This window comes from Mirounga leonina, unplaced genomic scaffold, assembly GCF_011800145.1.
Source record: "Mirounga leonina isolate KUSES-001 unplaced genomic scaffold, KU_Mleo_1.0 Mir_91, whole genome shotgun sequence".
In the NCBI taxonomy this organism is placed as follows: Eukaryota; Metazoa; Chordata; class Mammalia; order Carnivora; family Phocidae; genus Mirounga; species Mirounga leonina.
Window position 1 is genome coordinate 33,336,008 of NW_023270839.1, and position 21,290 is coordinate 33,357,297.

The 21,290-nt window shown below is 48.0% G+C and overlaps 1 protein-coding gene across 6 annotated transcripts in view; it reads right to left on the minus strand.

The window, feature by feature from the left end:
• The window catches only part of LOC118003322, a 130,385-nt gene that overhangs the window by 57,956 nt on the left and 51,139 nt on the right, over positions 1 to 21,290 (minus strand). For 2 of the 6 annotated variants that reach the window (XM_034994218.1, XM_034994217.1), the window contains one exon: positions 2,548 to 2,687. In XM_034994218.1, coding sequence (XP_034850109.1) covers positions 2,548 to 2,687 — 140 coding nt within the window. Of the gene's footprint in view, positions 1 to 2,089; positions 2,688 to 15,335; positions 15,453 to 21,290 lie in introns of those variants that run through there. The other 4 variants (XR_004677310.1, XR_004677309.1, XR_004677312.1 and 1 more) reach the window with 4 other exon arrangements.

The following is a 21,290-nucleotide window of genomic DNA, read 5'->3' on the forward strand; positions in this document are numbered from 1 at the left end:
ACCTGCACGTGAGCAGTTTTCACCGATGCCCGAGGCACAAGCCAAACACGTGCACTCAAGACAGACTTTCAGAACAGACCCCTCTTCAAAGGACACCTCTAGCAGGAATAATTAGGCCCAGGGAAGAGGATGTACCTCTCTGGCTTTCAGTGGAGGTTCAGAGGGTTCAGTGGGTGACCTGGGCCTCTGGGTGGGAAATTGCTGCCAGGTGCCTGTCCGAGAGACCCAGTGAAAAGGACCCTGCTCAGAACAGTAATGCACATATGCAGGAATAATTAATCGCCCGGGAAAAGGGAACCTGAACCCGAGAGACCGAGCAGCTGACAAGAGGGGAATGCTATATGGAAACCGATTAGACATGGGTGTTAAACATCCCCACCGTCTGCCACAGGAGAATCAATCATGTCACCAACAGCAATTTGCAGGTGGGGGAAGGTTAAGGAGAATGGAACAGGAGAGCCGGGACACACAGAAAGGTCTCTAAGGTAGAAGGGGGCGTCATAGCACCTGGGCCAGGACCCTTCCAACCCAGAGACGGAGACACACCGGCTCATCTGAAGGCAGCCGTGGTGACCTGGCTCAACACTGAATGTCGGGGGGGGTCCAGAGGGCAAGAACAGAGAGGTCTCCCCTCTCGGAGCGCTGGATGGTTGCCTGGCAGAGTGGTATGGCAGAATGGCAAGTGTGGCAGTTGAAATGCATTTATATGACAGCTAAATAATTGCATGCCATATTTTACTCGGATACGGAATAACATTTGCATTTTTGTAGGCTTCAAACAAGAAGGATGCACCAATTGTGCCTTCCATGTACTTTCAAAGTTAAATAAGAAACAGCCTATAAAATTAGGAAAGGGATTTATAATCTGCCTCGATCCTTGGGCTAGAGTTTGATGTCTGTGGATTTCAGAGTCTAACAACGCTGGGTCAGTTGATGTGACACGTCCAGAACAGGCACGTCCATCCACAGAGACAGAAAGTCGATGCGTGGCCACCTCGGGCTGGGAGGAGGAGGTGGGAGAAATGGGGAGTGACTGCTGGGACAGCGTTTCTTTATGGGGTGATGAAAACTTCCCAAAATGTATTGTGCTGAGGGTTACACAATTCTGCAAATCTACTAAAAACTGTTGGATTGTGCACATGAAGTGGGTGAGTTGTGCATAAATTATATCTGAATAACGCTTTTAAAACAGAACAAGAAAACCCTGGGTCAGTGTCCTAATTCTGCCACTTGCTAGTTGTGTGCCCTTGAGAAAGTTACTTACTCTTCCCTCGGTTCCCTCATCTGTACAATGGGATGATCTGATATGATGACATGACATGATAACACTAGCTAGGTGATGGGAATTCTCAGTCAGGTCCCGTATGTGAGCGGGCCAAGCCCAAGGTCCTGCCCATGATAGGAATGCAATACAGGTCAGCTACCTGTCCATGTGTCCCAACATAACAAACGAATTTATCTGAGAAGTGAAGTTTGAGGTTGGATTGATGGTTCCCACTGGAGGACCCTCAGACCTCCAGGGAGTCTAGAAAATAGTCACCAAGTTTCATCTGGCTATTTCCTGCCAGAGAGCCGACCTCAAGTTGCATTTACTGCAATCCGGCTGCCCCAGACTGCGAAAACATCAAAATTCTTTGCTTTGGGCTGGAATTAGATGAACTCAGCATGGTTATTCACTGAGCCCAAGTTCGGTTGGCAATTATATAAGCCTTTGGCTAATTGTTTTATTATGAGTTGGTAAATGCTGTTCATCTGAGAGACAAAAATCTTTCAAAACACGGAGCGCATGGAGTAAACTAATGGAAGGAGTTTTGGTGGCGAAGGCGCCGTGAACCACTGAGCCAGCGCCTCTGAACACCGTCTGCTCTGTAGTTCGGGCTGAGTTTTGGAGGACAGGTGCTTGTCGGAGACAGGAAAGGATGGCATCTTGCGCCACTCCATTGTGCCAGAATGTTAGTGCAAGTGACAGCTCGGAGCCTGAGAGATCTGGAGTGGGTGGGGAGGAGAAGAAAGTTCTCTGACTCCTTCTGCTCCTTCTCAACTGCTTAGATCTACTTGTGGCCGCAGGATCCAGGGCATTTTGAAAGCCACTCCAAGGTCATCTGGCTCACATTCCTGTCACTAAGGTCGTCTTTTATCCAGTGACACAACTAAGGTCAAAGCCATGGTCCTAGTGACTCTTGTCCCGGGACAAACGGAAGCTCGATGTGGCTTGTTTCACTTTCTAAATCAACGCTTATGGAGCACTCTGAGTCTCAGGCAGCATCTGCCGGGCTCAGCAGCGGAGTTAGCTGCTAGAAGGAAGAGCCACCTGGGGACTCTGGATCCAGGTGGGTCTGATCTCGTTCAGGGTGTTCAGTGTTTGTGCCTTGTCAGCAATGCATACAGCACGCTGGACGCTGGCCCTTCCCAGACTTGGGAGCTACCCCTTTGTCTTTGTGTCAGCCAGCAGAGAAAGGCTTCTGCCTATAGACGTTCAAAGGAAGAAAAGGGCTGACAGCTGTCTTCGAAGAGACTTCCCGCTGTGGCAGTTACGCACTCACTGACCTGACTGTGGGCTACGGTCTGAGCTTTGGTCTTGAGTGGATGCAGCATCGGAGCACGGTCACGGGGCCATAAAGCCGTTCTCTTCCTGAAGGTAGATCTGAGAGGGAAGCCTCCTGGCTCTGGAAAGGTGTTGGGTGGCCCTGGATCAGGACAGAGAGGAGTTAGGCAGATGAAAGGTGGCGATTGTAAGGCTGCCTGGGCCAGCTGTCTCCACTTTAGGGTCTGACTTACCAGTAGGTTGGGAACCCTTAAAAGATGAAGGTTAATGCCCCCCGGGCACCGCAGCCAACCAAGACAGAGGTCCAACAGACACCGCCCACCTTTGTCGTGGGGCCTCTCCTTTTTTTTAGTTCCCATGGTGACTATGCCCTTGTGATGGAGTGACACCGTCTATCTTTAAATGCATGAAAATATTCAATCCAATTAATCAAATCTCAGAGTCTTGAAAGCCATGCCATCTCTCTCAAATTTTGACCCAAACTGGGATCTAGTTGGACCCCCAAAAGATAATTTATCTTCCCATTCTTTGAGGGAGTCTCACTGAGCACACTAACATTTACTGAGTGCCTAGGCAGTGCCAGGCAGAATGCTAAGAACTTGGCTTGCACTAACTCATCTAATCCGTCTAGACATCTCATGAGGAGGGTTCTGCTATTACCGCCATTTACAGATGCTGAGCCTGAAGCACAGAGAGGTTAAGTAATTAGCCTAAGAGAGTGCAGCTCCTAAGTGGGGAAGGCAGTGTTTGAACCCTCGCAGTCCAGCTCCAAAGTCAATACCCTAACCCAGTGTGTCACAAATACTAAGAACAGTCACCACTTGGAAGGTCTTCTCCAAGGAAAAGAAAATTAACTAGATGTCAAGCTGGCCCTTGCTGGAGTTTTGAGACTCTTGTCGGGAGTTGAATCTAGTCTTTGTGAATGAATAGAAATAGGAGTGATGAGCCTGGAAAGGGGAAGGAGGACTAGCTGAGCCCCTTGTTCTGGGAGTGCCCTCCCCACCTGTCTCGTTGGAATTCCCTGCTCTTGCAGTCACTCCTTTGACCTGTCATATATTATTCATCCAGTAGACTTGTACTGAGCACTTTCTATGCAACCGACACTAGAGACGCCAAAGACACACATACAGTGGCTGTACCCCCCCCCTCCCAGGACCTCTCAAACATGGTAAGAGGTTGCCATTGACTTCCACCTAAATTACTGAATTAATCCTCAGAATCACCCATGAAGTAAAGGAGGTGGGAATTGATATACCCATTTTGTAGCTGGGAATACTGAGGCACCAAGTAGCTTACTACTCTGCTTCCATGTCTCCAGTCATCACACCGGCTTGAATCCCAAATGAAGCTCTATTTCAAGTGTTCTGCCTTCTTGCCTCCATATATCTAAAGGACACTTACATGGCCAATTTCTTAGTGGGCTTTCACTAGTCAACAATGAAATGAGAAATAAAGATGATGGAGAGTTGTTCCACTAGACTAAATTTCTTCTATTTGAAGAACTATCCCCTATCCTGAAATTATGTTCTTCCTACCTTTTGGTATTAAAATGTTCTTTTATAAATATTAATAGTGTTTTTTTTTTCTGTGCACTTTCATGGCAAAATAAAACATGGGTGATTCTGTTATTTTCTGAACCCGTTTGCTGTTCTTTGGACCATTGCCCTAAAATGCACATGACCCCAGAAAGACAGTAAGCACAGCCCACCTGCCAGGGCCATAGATGAGCCTCTCACTATGCACTGTTCCTAAGGTGCCCGAGAACATGACCTTGACTGGGAGGGCAGGAACGCTGTGAGGAGACTTGGATCAAGAAAAACAAAGAGCAGGGATGTGTTGCCATCCCTTTACTCTGATTTACACAAGACACATGACTTTCCATAGCCATGGCAACTAGCCAAAAATGATAAGGCTGATTAATTCCACAAGTGCATTATTCACATGTCACCAAATATTGACTCTTACCTACCCCCTCCCCCGCAACCATCTGCCCTGGTGTGTCAGATCAAAATAAATCAGCGAACAAAAAGTGGCAGGCAGATGACACCCCAGGGATGCCACAGCCAATTGCCTAAGTCCCAGTGCTAGGCTGAGCTCTGAGTGGCTTCCCCACTTCTCCATCTTTCTTCTTCCCCAGTGGCCAGGAGGGCACGCCCACGGGTTTTAGGTGGCAGCAGGGTATGTGGGGAGCACAATGGTCGGGTGGGAGCTGTGGAGTGAAAAAGACTGAAGAGGTCCTAGGAAGTGATGCTAATAGTAAACCATTTACTGATATATTTGTGTACCGGGCATATAAATGCCATAAGGATGTTTAACCCTCACCACAGCTCTGAGATAGAGGAATGATCATTATTCCCATTTTATGGATGAAGGACTACAACCCATTTATGTTAATCGACTTGCCCAAAGCCAGACATCGAGCATTTCACGGTCTGAACTCAAAGTTACTGCTTTTACTCCCGACCTAAGCCAACCCACCTTCACTGCCGCCTGGACGTGTTTCTCAAGCTCTCTGTGCCTCCACTTTGGCATCTTGATAATGGGACCGTTACGGTACCCAGTTTACACAGTTGTTGGGAGGAATCAAAGAGCTAATACATGTCACGTACCTACCATAGGCTGGGCACAAGTAGGTGCTCAATATGCATGGCTATTCTTATGGACATTGTTGTTACTTTTATCACGCAATATCGCAGTCCCTAGTGGGATGAAGGGAGTGTGGAGGACACAGACTTTACAACAAGCAGAGGAGATATTTGGGTGTGTGAGCAGTCTTGGGGACCAAATGTCCAGAGAGCGACGTTTCTATCCCCAGGGGAGGATAAGTCATTTCCTCTGTACCTGCTCACCCTGGGTTGAACATTTCTATGCCCTGTGGACCTCCTCAGCAGCTCATTCTCCTTCTCAAGTCCTTCTGTCTCTTCTCTTCTGACAGCTCTCCAGAGAGGTGACTCACCCCATCTTCCACAGCCCTCTCTCCCGGAGTCAAAAACTGCTAGACTGTCGGGTGAGCAGTAGTTAAAATGAATCTCCAAATCAGCGGCCCACTGGTGGAGTGTGTGTGTGTGTGTGTGTGTGTGTATACCACACCCACAGAAACTCCCAACAAAGCACCGAGGAAGGTCAGCTCATGGCTCCAGCCGGCTCATTTTTAAAAGCAATTTCCAGCATTTTCCCCTCCACTGCTTTCCACCAAACGACAGGCAAACACAACAATTAATCGACCGAAACATCCCTCACAGCTGCTACCCGTCTTCACACGAGGCAAGTGATGCATACCAGTATCTTTAAATTTTGTAACATGGAAAATACAACCAACAACCCCTGTGAACGAAGAGTTATTTCTGTGAGTTTTCTTTTCCAGCATCTGAAGCCGATGACTAAAATCCCAGTCACCAGCTTGAGTGTGTCACAAATATGCTTTTTTCCCACACGACCTTTTGCCACCACTGACTGCGTTTTCAAAAGTAGCCCGAGGCCAGAGAACAGCTGTTTGCTGGTTCCCTCCGGAGCAAGCTGCAAATGGCACATCGTTGGCTTGTGCTTTTTGCTTCTTTGAGGGATGCGCTTCAACGTGCCAAATGGAAGGGAGGAATCATAGAATGGATAATAGGATGTTAAAACTGGAAGTTTCATCTAGTCACCAACATATACCAGACGAGAGAAAAAGCAAAGTATAGATTTGAAAAAGAAGAGAGCACCAGCATGATCATCACTCCTTATGCTGGACTGGTCTAGCCTCAACTCGTCTCCCAGAATCACCTTTACAGAGTGGTCCAGATTTGAGTTTATGGTATGAAATCCGTGTGGGATTTGGGAGGTGGAAGCGAGGCAGCAGGCCCTTCCCTCTGGTGGTTGCTGTGGATTAAAGGAGGTGGGAGGAAGACACAGGGGCCAGTGGATTTCAGTTTGCTTTCACTTCTCCCTGTCGTGCATCCAGCTCTCCTTCCCAGCTGCTGACCCGGCAGCCAGCAGTGGCCACAGGCCCCCCGCAGACACTTTGCTGTGAACCCCAAGGGAGCAGCCGTGATAAGTAGACAGCCTTGCACAGACTTGTACCTGCCCCTTCGTAGCCCTACTCCACGGCTGGAAGAGCAGCTTGTCCCTGTGAGCTCTGAGCAGTCACTGGTGCCCCGCTGCTTCAGGACCTTTCTCCAACCTTCCTCCTCTTTTCTAACCTGTACTTCCCCCGCACCTCCCATAATGGTAGGGTCTCCTTGCTGGAATATACCCTTATTCCATAATGCTCGTAAGGATTCCACCTCCCTGATTGGACCTTGGCTGAGGCACTCTGGGACCCCTGAGCCCGATCAAGATAAGGAGTGGTCAAGTGTTAAAGAAAGAGAATTGTCAAGAAATTTTCATGAGTGGGGCACCTGCTGGCTCAGTCCATAGAGCATTCGGCTCTTGATCTCAGGGTTGTGAGTTCAAGTCCCACGTTGGGTGTGGAGCTTACATAAAATAAAATAAAATAAAATAAATATAGAAATTTCCTTGAGAGATGCAACTATGCCATGCGTCCCCACCTACCCCTATACCTCAAGTCTCATGATGGCCACCATGGGGCCCCTAGAGAGCTTTGATATGTGCGCCCTGCAGCTAGAGATGGAGGGCTGCCACCTAACTCATGCCTCAGAGAGAACCAAGCAGAGAACGAAGGTGACTGCCCTGGGTTCCTCTCACTTGCAAAGTTTGGGGGTGGGTAGAGTGGGTAGTGGCTTGTCCTGGGTCCTGACCAATAGGACTAGTGAGAGGGGTAGAGCAAGCTCAACAGCAACAAGCACAAGTGGACTCAGGACGCCTGTGGACGAAGCATCACCAGCAACCGCCGGGAATGGAGATGCACCCACCAGACCAAGGGATCTGCAGGAGAGCTCAGTGATGGGAATCTTGGCGGCACCCTGGAACCACCTCACCGGAAAAGTGGTGTTTGATACCTACTGACCCAGAAAGCATGAGGCCAGTGTCTGGCCCTGGTCAGCACCTCATTTACCATTCCTTCCTCCTTCCTCTCTGACCCTGGAGGGGTCACAAATTACCTAGCAAGCTGAAATGGGACAGGGCCAGAGAAAAGGCAAAGATTTGTCATAAAATTAAGTTCAGAGTTTTGGTTAATCTCTTGGAATGGACATAATTGAACTGAGATCGTGTTTTGTGATGTGCAGTGAGCATGTAAGTGAGAGTGAGTGGGAAATGATGGGCCTTCTGGAGTTTTTACCTAGGGGTGGGAGAGTGTTTCCGTATCATTTATGCTAAGGTGGAAAAGAAAAATGAAGTTGCGTTTGCTCACGCCCAGAGGCTGGGCACTGTGCATGCTGGTTACAAATGTCGAGGCGGGCACCGGGCCCCATGGTCCTCACTCGTGCTTGCGGAGCTCTGGATTCCCCTCGTGAAGCCTCAAGGCAGCTGTAAAGCCTGGGAGAGAGGACAGGTCAAGGTTCTAAGCTGCAGGGGCCATCCAAGGCACTGAGGCCTCAGAGTATGAAGGAGGGCTGTGCTAAATGGCAATATCGGGGTAACTTTGGCCACAGACTCTCGTGGAAACATTTTGTGGTTTTCATAACTGCTACGAATCCCAGAGCATCGGAAAATATGTCCCTGTTGTTCTTCTATGACAATGGTTCTCAACCAGGGGTAGTTTTGGCCCCCAGGGAATATCTGACAACATCTGGAGGTATTTTGTTTGCCACACCAGCGGGTGGAGGCCAGGGAAGCTGGTGGACATCCTATACAACCCGGGACACCCCGCACCACAAAGATCCACCTGGACCAAAAGGTCAGTAGTGCCGGAGTGGAGAAACCCTCCAGGCATCCATCTTCCTTTGGGGAAATTCATAGCTAAGATGCCCATGCTATAAAGTGCTGGTTTCCCTGCGCCCACAAACTGGCCCACAGGAGCCCCCCCCACTTTGGAGGGCAGCTAGGCCTGGAGCCCCGTACCAGCGTGCAAACAGATGCTGGCCACTCCCTAGCACAGCAAGGTCTATTAAAAGAGAAGATGCACAGCAACACCTGTTCTACCAGGCAGCAACAGGCGTCGGAGTCCGCCGGCTCACACCCCTGCGTCCCTGCTGTGTCCTGCCCTACGTGATGGTCCTGCAGCGTCTCGGGTGTGGAACCTCACCTGCACGACCTTCACCTCCCACACCAGCCACCGGGACTCCGCCCACTTGGTTTCCGGCTGGCAAACCTGATGTCTCTTGCAAACCAAGTCAAGGTGGAGGTCGGAGGGGGGGCGGGGGTCATTGCTTCTCCTCTCAGAAGAACCAATTCACTTTCTTTCTGAGCCACTCAGTGTGCAGATAGGGTGACTGTAACCCCCACTATGATCCCGGCATGTCCCTCCTGTACCTCTCAGTAAGTGTGGGCATCTGTGTCCCCAAGACCCTGCTCCAGCTTGTTCAGACTGAGCACCCCACTTTCACCCAACTCATCTCATTTATTCAGTTCACCGAGGCACTCAAAATCATCCCCCCCTAAAATGTCAGGGGACACAGGTCCTCTGCCTCTCTCCAAGGGTACGGCCAAGTGCTTTGAAGGGCATAGCAGGGAGCAGACGGGGGAAAGCTCAGAATCGTCTCTCTGAGCAGAGCCGCCAGCTTTCTTTCCTCTCTAGAAACAACCCTGTTTGTTATTTTGAGCCATGACTGGGACGACACTTACGACACACAGCAAAGCGGGAATTATCTTTAGGAGCAGAAAGACGAAGACATACTGGGAGTCTGATAAGATAAAAGCGGCTGCAGATAAAAGCATTTATAAAGAAAGATGATGGCTATCTGCCAAACAGGAGCGAGGAAACTCACCCAGCACACACAAAGAAATGAAAAGAAGTCAAGCCAAATTCTGTGATGTGCTGCACGCGAGCTAGCATCCTTCCCCGCGAGACGACTCAGCAGCGGGACAGAAAATGGAAGGGGGGTGTTGGGTGTTGGGGTTTGGGGACACTGTGTAACCTTGGACAGCAGTTTCCTGTGTGTAGAAAGGAAGGGAAGCCACCCGGTTTACCCCTCGAACTCAAGCAGATGCGGGTTATGGCGCCTTGCGTGCTGGGGAAGCATCAGATGTGTAAGGTTTACCTTCTCAACTGTCGCATACAGACGTTGCTTGGGAGAGCTGCTGAAAAGACAGATTCTGGGCCCTAACTCCAGAGATGCCGAATCAGCAGGTTTGAGCTGGGACCCAGGAATCTGGATTTTGGACAAGCACTTCAGATGATTTCTGAAATAGGAAGCCTCTAACAACCCTGTGAGGTAAATACTGTTACGATCCCCATTTTACACGTGAGGAAACTGAGGCACAGCTAGTTTGTGGTAGAGCCAGCTCCCGAGAGATCTCAGACTCGAGAAATGAGAAGAGAGGTTGTCAAAATCTGGCCCGGGACTGCTCTCCCTGCCCCCTCCTCGGAAGCAGCCAACAGAACCGTAGCCCGTTCCCAGAAGCTTCCAGCAATCTCAGACGTGCTGTTTCTCTGCAGCCTTCAGGCAGGCAAATATGCCTGAGACAGGTGGAAACAGACCCTCATGAATGATAGAGACAAAGAAGAGGGAAGGGGGGGAGAGCCATCTTAAAAATTATAACTTACATCAAATTTGTGTTTCTCTGCAGATTCTCTGGGATAAAATTTGCTCTAAAATGCCAAGGTGATTAAAATGCCATTCTGTACCATCAGTGTACAGAGAGGAGAGGGAATGGCAGCCAGGATGTCAAGTTTTCAGAAAATAACAGAAAATGAGTACGTTAGGCTTACAAAACCCAGAATCATCGAATGTTAGAGTCGCACATAGCTCTGGGGGTGACCTTGATTAGCCCCTTTATTTTACAGATGAGCAAGCTGAGCTGCAATGAGGGCAGGTGCCGAGGTGGGCACAGAGCCCGGCCCCAGAGCTGGGAAGCCCCCAGTCTGGTGCTCATTTTGCTCCACACCCTGCCATCGTGAAACTTGAAAGGAAAGGAAGTCCTTATGTAGCACTCCTTCCAAACTCCTTCTTTAACGAACCACGGCCTGGGTTGGAAAAGCAGCTGAGGAAGGACAGGAGAGAGGTAAGAAGAGGCAGCCAGCCGTGGACTCCGTAAATGAGAGTCTCAGACATCATCACCCTGTAGAGAAGTCCCCACTCCCCAGCTCACTTAGAGTCACAAACAGAGAGGACAAGCGGCTGAACGGAAGAGACCCCGAGGAAGGCTCCCCAGGATGGGTCAGGGGACGGGCACATCAGCTCGCCCCGCACCACGTTCCTGGCTTGGGGACCCAGGGATGCCACTTGGAAAATCAACATCTTTGAGACACAGGCAGGATTCGGAGGCGGGGGGACTTCCCTTCCAGCTCAAAACCCTCACGGGAGCCCTTGGCCAAGGACCCCAGATCCACCATGGTCTCTGCCTGTACCCTGCCCATCCAATTTCATTTTCTACCACTGCCCTCATGTCAGCACATATCCTATGTCTTGGACTGTGCCGACTGTGGAGGAGGAATAATTTCCAGGTTCTGGGGTGCAATCCTGACACTGAGGGCGAAGCCGTCTAGGACACAGGCCTGAGCAAAGAGTACCCCAGGACGGTCCGCGCTCCCGCAGCAACAGGCTCACCTCCGCACGTGACACCACCAGGGCAGTGACGTGGACGGTAGAGGAGCCATGGCCCAGCCCCCCACTCTGAGCTGCCCATCCCCCCGTGACCAGTGTGGTCAAGCCTGGTGCTAGGGCAGCCAATGCCCCGAGCTGTGACGAGAGCAGCCTGAGACAGCGGAGGACAAGACGGGAGGACCCGAAGTTTTGGTTTTCTTTCCACAAGGAGATTGTACCCAAGATTCCTATCACAGAATGAGTAAGCCCTGAGGCTTATCGCCAAAATGGGGGGTCCTGGGAGCAAAAGCCGACATCATCTCGACAGTGGAAGATAAAAGAACTGTGAGCTTATCCTCTCCAACCATAATGCCGTGGTGACCGTGGCATTGAAGTGATAGCCACCCACAAGATCTGGCTTTAACTTTGCTTAAACCGACGTGCACTCAGGTGCAGATGATCACGGTGTTTATCATGAGAATCATCCACTGGGTGACCTACTGTGCATCAGGCTTACAAAGTTGTCTAATTTTCTGAACAGAACAGGATGTGTGAAGACGCCAAAAAAGAATGATTGCCCTGCAAGTCCTGAAAGAGACTTTCAAAGTTCCCCTTTCTTCCCATCTGTCTTGGTAATGAGTTCTCTGAGTCTCTGATCTGGCAGTTCAGTTATCTTTCCCCTCTCTGATAAAAGCCTAACTGTGGGGAAAGATAATATTTTCCTAATCAAATGAGCATCAGTGAGATTTATGCAGCAGCTTCGAACATTTTTTAAATGACTTGACTCTTTCGCAGCTTGTCTTAGGAGAAAGCCTTCGGGTATGATATGACTGTGAAGGGATATTCTACATTTATTCCAGATTTATTGAATTCATAATCATTTTTAAGCTTTTAAGTGGGAACCCTTGAACTTTCCAGCTTTTTGACCCTGGAAAGGAGAATGTGAACAATTACTTAGAAGATGTGATCAGTTTCAGCTGCCAATCAGGATCTTCAGGCCTAATTGCTTGGGGTCTTGAAAGACCTTGGTTAGCATGTTTTTTCTGGGGGCACCTGGCTGGCTCAGTCGGTTCAGGGTCCAATTCTTGGTTTCAGCTCAGGTCGTGATCTCAGGGTTGTGAGATGGAGCCCCATGTCAGCTCATCTGTCAGGCGTGGAGCCTGCTTGAGATCCTCTCTCCCTCTCCCTTGGCTTCTCACCCCCACCCCACCAAAAGAATGTTTTTTTCTGTTGTTTTACCTCTCTCTGCTACAGTTTCCAAGCCTATAAAAAGGAGATTATTATAGTACCTCCCTCATAGAGATATTATGAAGATTACATAAAATAATGACTAACATTTATTTATTTAGATTTTATTTATTTATTTGACAGAGAGGGACACAGCCAGAGAGGGAACACAAGCAAGGGGAGTGGGAGAGGGAGAAGCAGGCTTCCCGCGGAGCAGGGAGCCCGATGTGGGACTTATTCCCAGGACCCTGGGACCATGACCTGAGCTGAAGGCAGATGCTTAACGACTGAGCCACCTAGGTGCCCCAATAATGACTAACATTTAATACAGGGTTTGGCTCAGTAAATGTTAGGTTTTATTACCAAAGGACCACAGTGCCCCCCTCCCAGCCCCTTTACCTCTAGTTTCACTCTCTGTGGCTTTAGTTACCCTTGGTCAACCTTTACTTAGAAGCAGATGATCCTCCTCCTGAAATACTGTCAGAAGCTCGGTAGGAGCCTAATGCTACATCACAGTGCCTACGTCATTCCCCTCACCTCACATCATCACGTAAGCATTTTATCATCTCCCATCATCACCAGAAGAAGAATAAGTACAGCACAATAAGATATTTGGAGAGAAAGAGACCACATTCACATAACGCTTATTACAGTGCATTCTGACAATTGTTCTATTTTATTATTGTTGTTCCTTTCTTATGGTGCCTAATTTTTAAGTTATACTTTATCGTAGATATGTATAGGGGAAAACATAACATATACGGGGCTCAGTACTGTCCACAGTTTCAGGGATCCACTGAGGGTCTTGGAACGTACCCCCAGCAGATAAGGGGGGACCACTGCAATTTCCATCTCCACTTGCCTTTGCCTTTATAGATATGGCCTGTAAACATTCTGAACATCACAGAGACAGTTCTAGCAGTGAAGAAATGGCCTCTCTGAGTAAAATGTTCTTAATGCCACCTGTGATTTTGCTACTTGGAAAAAGAAGTCGGCTAACAGTTTACCATATTTGTTTCCTGGGGCTGCCAACACAATGCACCACCAAGTGGGTGGCTTGAATAAAACCCCAGAAACTCATTCTCACATAGTGGCGAAGGCCGGAAGTCCAAAATCTAGGTCAGCAGGGTGGGTTCCTTGTGGAGGCTCCGAGGGACAATATAGTCCAAGTCTCTCCCAGCTTCTGGTGGTTGCTGGCAATCTTGACATCCTTTGGCCTGTGGATGTTCTCCAATCTCTGCCTCCATCTTTATATGGCCTTTCCCTCTGTGCCTCTGTGCCTCAAATTCGCTCTTCTTTCTTTTACAAGGACACCAGTCATTGGATAAATCCAGGATGATCTCACCTTGAGATCCTTAACTTAATTACATCTGCCAAGACCCCATGTCCCAATAAGTTTGCATTCATAGGTAGCGGGGGTTAGAATTCAGACATATGTTTTGGGGAGACACTATTTAACCCACCACAGTTATCTTAAGTTCTTCAAATAAAAGCCTTTCCACTACTGTGTTGCAGGAGTGAAACGACTTCAGAGCAAGTATAGCTCATTTTCTATACATCTTTGGAAACTCCTACAAAACATTTAAGAAGTGTGGATTGTATGAGAAGTTTAAGTTTCTTTGCAATCTGGAGTCATGTTAAGTCTTTTTTTTAAAGATTTTATTTTTTATTTATTTGACAGAGAGAGAGAGACAGAGAGAGAAGGAACACAAACAGGGGGCGTGGGAGAGGGAGAAGCAGGCTTCCCATGGAGAAGGGAGCCCGATGTGAGGCTCGATCCCAGGACCCTGGGATCATGACCTGAGCCAAAAGCAGACGCTTAATGACTGAGCCACCCAGGTGCCCCATGGAGTCATGTTAAGTCTTTTTTTTTTTTTTAAAGATTTTATTTATTTATTTGAGAGAGAGAATGAGTTAGAGAGCATGAGAGGGGGGAGGGTCAGAGAGAGAAGCAGACTCCCCGCTGAGCAGGGAGCCCGATGTGGGACTCGATCCCGGGACTCCAGGATCATGACCTGAGCCGAAGGCAGTCGCTTAACCAACTGAGCCACCCAGGTGCCCGGAGTCATGTTAAGTCTTGATAGAAGATGGTCGCAAACTCGATTTCGAATTTCTAAGTTCCAGTGAATGATGCTGCCATAGGCAGAATAAGGCTCCCTGCCCCACCAAATGCCCGTGCTCTAATCTTTGGAACCTGTGGATATGTTTACTTTTCATGAGAAAGGAAATTACAGTTATAGATGGAATTGCTAATCTGCTAACTTTCAAATAGGAACATTATTCTGGATTATCCAGGTGGGCTCAATATAATCACAAGAGAGTCCTTAAGGGTGGAAGAGTAGGTCTTTATGATGCCATGTGGAAGAACTTGACCCACTGTTACTGGCTTTGAAGGTGGAGGAAGGGGCCAGAATCCAAGGAATGCAGGCAGCATCAGGAAGCTGGAAAAGTCAAGGGGCGCCTGGGTGGCTCAGATGGTTAAGCGTCTGCCTTCTGCTCAGGTCATGATCTCAGGGTCCTGGGATCGAGCCCCGCATCGGGCTCCCTGCTTGGCGGGGAGCCTGCTTCTCCCTCTCCCTCTACTGTTCCCCCTGCTTGTGCTCTCTCACTCTGTCAAATAAATAAATAAAATCTTTAAAAAAAAAAAAAAAGAAGAAGCTGGAAAAGTCAAGAAAACAGAGTCTCACATCCAAAGCCTCCAACAAGAAATGCAGCCCAGCCAATCTCTTAGCATAGTAAGACTCATGTTGGACTTCTACCCTCCAGATAGATAAGATAATAAATGTGTTCTAAGCCACTAAATTTGTGGTCATTTGTTAGGTAGCAATAAGAGAGGAATACAGACGCACTCTAAACAAACACAGTTCTTTTTCCTACTTAAACTCTACTAAAAGGTTGGGAGCAGAAGCGGGAATGAATACACAAGAACAAGGTACAAAGAAGAGAAAAAAGAGACTAACACGGCTGTTGAAACTAGAAAGCAAATGGGCAGGTGGTACCTGACCTCGCTGTCCTGAGAATGCTGCATCATGAGCCATTATTGTGAAGACCAAAAGCAGCCCAGTTTGTCATGCAGAACCTTCAACTGGCCCAGAAATTGGTGGCACCAGGTATATCTAGAAGTAGAGGGTAAAGCAGAAGTTAAAAACAGAAGGATTGGTGAAAATCTTTTCAAGGAGCAGTTAGAGCTCCAGATCTTGTCTCCCTCCTCAATCATCAGCCTGGCACGTGCTCCTCTCCAGTCCCAGCAGAAGACTGGAGGTTCCGTCCTCACCGAGGGAATAACACACAATCTCTAGAACTATACACATGGCATCGAGCAATGTTCATTGAATGGAATTGAGTTTAATTGAAAATGAATTGAATTAGATTGTACTAGTGATATAAAATGTATGTTACATATCATTTATCCATTCAACAGTCAATGTACAAAGACAAATGACTAAGACACAGTACCTTTCCACAAAGAGTTCTGGTATGGGGTGTAGACAATTCTGCAGGCCATTACAATGGAGAGTGAGAAGGGCTATGCCGGAGGTGAACTTGTGACACTCTAAAGGACTGAGGAAGGGAGCCCCTCTCCTAGTGGCTGGGACAGACATGCCTTTCCAGATACTGAGATGCTTGACTTGATCACTAATCAACCTCTTCTATGGGCTAATAGCACAGTATACAAAGAACAGTGTTTTGCTATGGGAAAAACATGATATGAAGTAATGAGGGTTATTTTGTGGAATTCATTCTGTGGCCCCCAGCCCATAGTATCACTATAAAGCCATGGATCTCCAAGTTTGATGGAATGAAGGGCCACCTGGGTATAGAACAAAATGGCAAGAACTTTAGCTACATTATTTCTACCCTCAGAAGAATCCTGCCACATAGGAATTATAATCCTCATTTAGCAGATTAGAAAACTGAGACTCAGAGAGTTTGAGTAACTTGCCCAAGATAATCTACCTGGGACTTCAAAGTCAGTCTGTCCTCAAAGTCCACGCTTGCCCTGGATTGTCAGGTCCCTGGAGGAGTGGCTCATGAGCCGTGCGCACTCTCTGAGCCCAGGGCTTTGGTGTGGCCTGAAAGTAAAGCCATCCACCCTGCGATGTAACCTTAGCACTCTAGATAAATTGTGCTCGGGACGATAGAAGTGATGAGTAAATTGTACACCTTAGTTTATGACACACCTTCACAGGGGTCTATGCAAAGCCCCTCTCTTTTTATATTTACTTTGTTGCCTTTGCTCATTCATTTGACAACGATTTCAAGTGTCTACGATGTGTTAGACACTGCTTTTTCCTGCTGGGAATAAAACAGTCAAAGTCTTTGCTCTTGCAGAGCTTATTTGAGTCATGGAAACTGACAAATAAGTAAATAATAAATATAAGGCAACTGGTGAATAAATGTTATGAAGAGAAAATAAAGCAGAGTAAAAAAAAAAAAAAGAAAACGAGAAGCAGAAGAGTAACATAATCTGATTAAAGTTTAAAAAAAAAAGATACTCTGGCTCTGTGTAGACATTGTAGAGAAACGAGGAGATAATAAGCCAAGGGACCCATGAGGAATGGTGGTGGCTTCAGCTAGCCTGGCCGGGACCCACGGAGATGGTAGAAGTGGGTCAATTCTAGATGCTTGGAAAGTTGAGTCAACATGATTTTCTGGTGAGTAGGTGAGAGGTGTGAAAGAAAAAGAGTAAGGGGCCCTATCAGAGGCTGAAAAATTGGATCCCCTGAAGATATCCACCTCTGCATCCCTGAAACCTGTGAATGTCACCTTACATGGCACAGGGGACGGGGTGGGGAGGTGGTCTTTGCAGATGAGATTAAGGAGTTTACAATGGGGAGATTATATTCCAGATTATCTGGCTGGGCCCTAAATGTAATTGCACGTATCCTTATGAGAAGCACAGAGGAGAAGGTACTGTGATGGTGGAGCAGAGAGGCTTGAAGATGCTGGCCTTCAAGACTGGCGTGATGCGGCCACAAGCCAAGGAGTGCCAACAGCCACCAGAAGCTGGAAGAGCCTAAGTGGATTCTCCCCTATAGCGCCCAGAGGAGCCGGCATCTTGCTTTCAGCACGGTGATGCTGATTTTGGACATCTGGTCTCCAGAACGGTGAGAGAATACAGGGATGTTGCTCCACACTACCCAGTTTGTATGAATTGGTTCCAGCAGCCACAGGAAACTAACATGGACCCCCCCTCTAACCAGCCTCCCCACACCAGACATCTGCTCTTAGGTGCTGAACATACGGCCTGATACAAGCTTGTATACTTGTAAAGTGTGGATTGTCGTTCTGAAGGGTGTTTGTGGTTTGGACTAATATTACTTATGCTATGCTCTAGATCTTACTCTTTTTCCCCTTCTGTCCTCAACTCTATATACTGAACGTCTCTCTATGCTCTTGTGTGCACACATGCCTGGCTTTGGTGTCCCTTTGCTGCAGAACGTCTGTAGCATGCCTCCACCAGATAGCCCTTTCCCATTCTCCTACAGACGGACATCTCCATTGCTCCCAGCTCACTGCTGTCAAACTATGACAGTTTCAAAACTTGCTTCATCAAGAAGTAGATCATTGCTGATGCGATCTTTCTAGGACCAGGTGAAAAGAACAGGTCTTATAGTTGGACCCAAACTACGAGAGGATAAACTGCTCTGTGTTTGAGTGACACATGTGATTCTTTTTTTTTTTTTTAAAGATTTTATTTATTTATTTGAGACAGAGAGAATGAGAGACAGAGAGCATGAGAGGGAGGAGGGTCAGAGGGAGAAGCAGACCCCCTGCCGAGCAGGGAGCCCGATGTGGGACTCGATCCTGGGACTCCAGGATCATGACCTGAGCTGAAGGCAGTCGCTTAACCGACTGAGCCACCCAGGCGCCCGACACATGTGATTCTTGAGTTGCCTTGGCCTAACCTTTCCTCACAGGTCCTTCTGCCCTGGCCTTCCCTACCCCCCAGTGATCTTAGAACTTGAAAGGCTTAACAATTCCAGCTGTCTTGCCCGACACATCGGAATGGAAGTTGGCAGCTGCTTTCCCTCCAGCATCCTTTGGGAAATCCACCCCACTACACGTTTCCAGCCTGCCCTGGCTTTCCGAGCTGTAATGTTCAATACCAAAGTGGCAAGTGCCACATACAGGGCATTAGTGTGGAGATGCAAGGCCAGGCCTGGGAGGGGCAAAAACAGCCCCCTGGGAGGAAAAGAAGCCAAAGTTATTTGGCTAGAAGAAACGTGGATGGGATGGCTCCGCTGGCTCAAGTGTATAAACAATGATGTTAAACAATTGTGCTTCTACTCAGTTGAGGGACAGACACAGTGGACCTGAACTGATAAAAGACACCTGGCTCCGACATGAAGAAGGCCTCTATACTGAGGGAGGTTTGAGCAGCGATCATGAGGCCTCAAAGCTGGAATATGTGGATGCAAATTAACTCAGTCAAAGCAAACACTTGGGCTGGAAGGGACCTTAACGATATGTGTTAGCTCTGTCGTGAGTTTGCTTTAGAACTTGAGTTAAGCCCCTTTGCTTTGGTCTCATCTTCAAGAGAAGGGTCCAAAAGCTGTGGCTGCACAAAATTAACTCAAAATGCACGATAGAACTAAATGTTTAAGAGTGACCACAAGTAGGCACAACTCCAGGGGCGATGGAAGTGATAATGGCTCCATAATTGTATACATCTTCTAACAATCATCAACTATATTCTAACTGCAAGCGAATTCCACGGTTTGTAAATGTCACCTTGGTAAAACAAAAAAATGAGATGTGGCAAAATGGAGATTCTCCGTGCCCCTGAAGGTCTGTACAAATTTTGTTTTTTGTTGAATGCACACCCACTTGCTCAACAATCCAGTTAGAAATTGCCTGAGAACCATGATCCAGGAGGTGGTGGATTTGTGGAATTTTATGCAAAATCGGGTGGTCTGGGTTAAGAGGCTAACTTTGTAAAGTAGGTGGCTTTGTCTCTTATCTGTTTTCTGTCCTCAACTCCAGATCAGCACTTCCGGCCACCACACTTTACCCTTTCTGTTACTCCCTGTCCTCAAATGGATAAGAGTTAAACTTGTGTTCAAATGGGCAAGTGCCTTCGACTAAAAATGGTTCCTTCCTCTGAAAGGTGGGGATAATCGAACCAAGCTTGTGATGCCAATGGGCAGCCTGGGCCCCACACAAAGGAGCTGTCAGCTGTTAACTTCTCTCTCCTCTTCCCCATCCCCAAACCTGCTTCCAGGAGAAGAAGGTGCTATTAGTTCTTCAACACCTCACAGAGAATGCACTTCATTTAATTCCTTTTCTGTATTTGGAGTTACCCTTTTCAAAGTGGAAGAAAGGCCTTTTCTGCACTGAGGGGAAATATGGCCCCATCCATCCTGCAGCCCTTCCTAAACTCCAGAAATCTCACTCCCTGGTCTCCTTGCTTGGTTACCCACCACGGACCATGGGAAGAAGCCAGTTTCTGGCAGCCTGAAAACCCTGCGCCTTCCCTGGCACAAGATCCCAAAGAGTGTAGTGCCGTTTCAGATTACATCAGCAGACACCCCCAGAAGGCCAAGGACACAGCCACGGTTACCTGAATGCTAAGTGCTTGCCTGCCACCCCTGCTGAGAACAGCTCCTCCTAGTAGAGCGGAGCTGGGACCAGGGTCAGGGGAGGAGGAGCTTAGGGTGTAACATTTAAGGAGGCACTCATTTCCAGCTGTCAACTCTGCACTTGCATGACCCTGAGAATGAGTGCCTCCTTAAGAGTGGGCCCCTTGGGTACCACCTTTCAGACGCAAGCATTCTCAGGATTGTGTAAAGGTCAGGGAAGCCCCAGAGGGTGGTCTCCTTCAGTGTTTTACCCCAGGCCCCTCACTTGCCTAGAGAGCCAAGTCCACATGTCGAAGCTAGAGCACCAGCTCTGCCATCAATTAGCCATGGGACCTTGGGCAACTCTGTACCCCCACTTTCCCACCTTTCTGGTTCTGTGATGCTAGGGCGACTTTGCTTCTCTCAGCCATAAAGCAAAACAATTAGTATGCATTACCTTGATCTAATAGATGCCTGCTTAAATTCCCTATCTTCACAGAAGCTTCCCCTGACCTGTAGGCCACTAACATGTTATATTAGAAATTTGTTCCTTTTATTCACAGGAGTTATCACAATTTATAATTTTGCTTTATTTTATTGTTTTGTATGAGTCAAGATAGTTTAGATCACGGTGTAGTAATAAACCCCCCCTGCAAATCTCGAGAGCCTAAAACAACAAAGATTTACTGTTTTTTCATTCCACACGTATGTTAGGAGGCAGCTGGGACGCTCAGCTCAGGGGCCCAGCTGATGGGGCGACCACCATATGGACACTTCGCTGGTCATCGTGTCAGAGGGCACAGAGCCCCAGGGAGCACCACATGAACTGCTCAGCCCAGAAGGGACACACATCACTTCTAGTCAGGACTCATTGGCCAGAAGCAGTCACTGTCCCCAGCCCCCACAAGGGGCCCTATCACTGCACTCATGATGTATGCCCCAAAGGCAGAAAGCCACAGAGTTTTGATGAGCAGGTCTAATGACTCCTGCATTATTTATTTGGTTTTGTCTGAATCCTCTGACCAGAACCGTCCAGAAGGACAGGATGATCAGTCTTGTTCGTCATTTCATCCCCAGTTGCTGGTTTGATCACCATCTGTTGACGAACTGAATGGTTCTGGTAGTTTAGGTTTGGAGACCAAGACTGTTGGGTGGATGAATGTCAGCTCCCAGCAAACTGCTTGGAATCTGGGGGACCGCGTTTAGCTACACCCTCTTGAAAAGGGACGAACATTATAACTGCTACTTTCCACAATTTTCTCCTTGAGTGTCTAACTGCAGAAGCAACCAACAAGAACGTCTGGGAGTCTGAGAGCATAGTCCAAAGCCGTGAGCTCTAATCTGACATCTCTTTGTAATTTTATTCTCTATCTTAAAAGCTCATGTGAATTT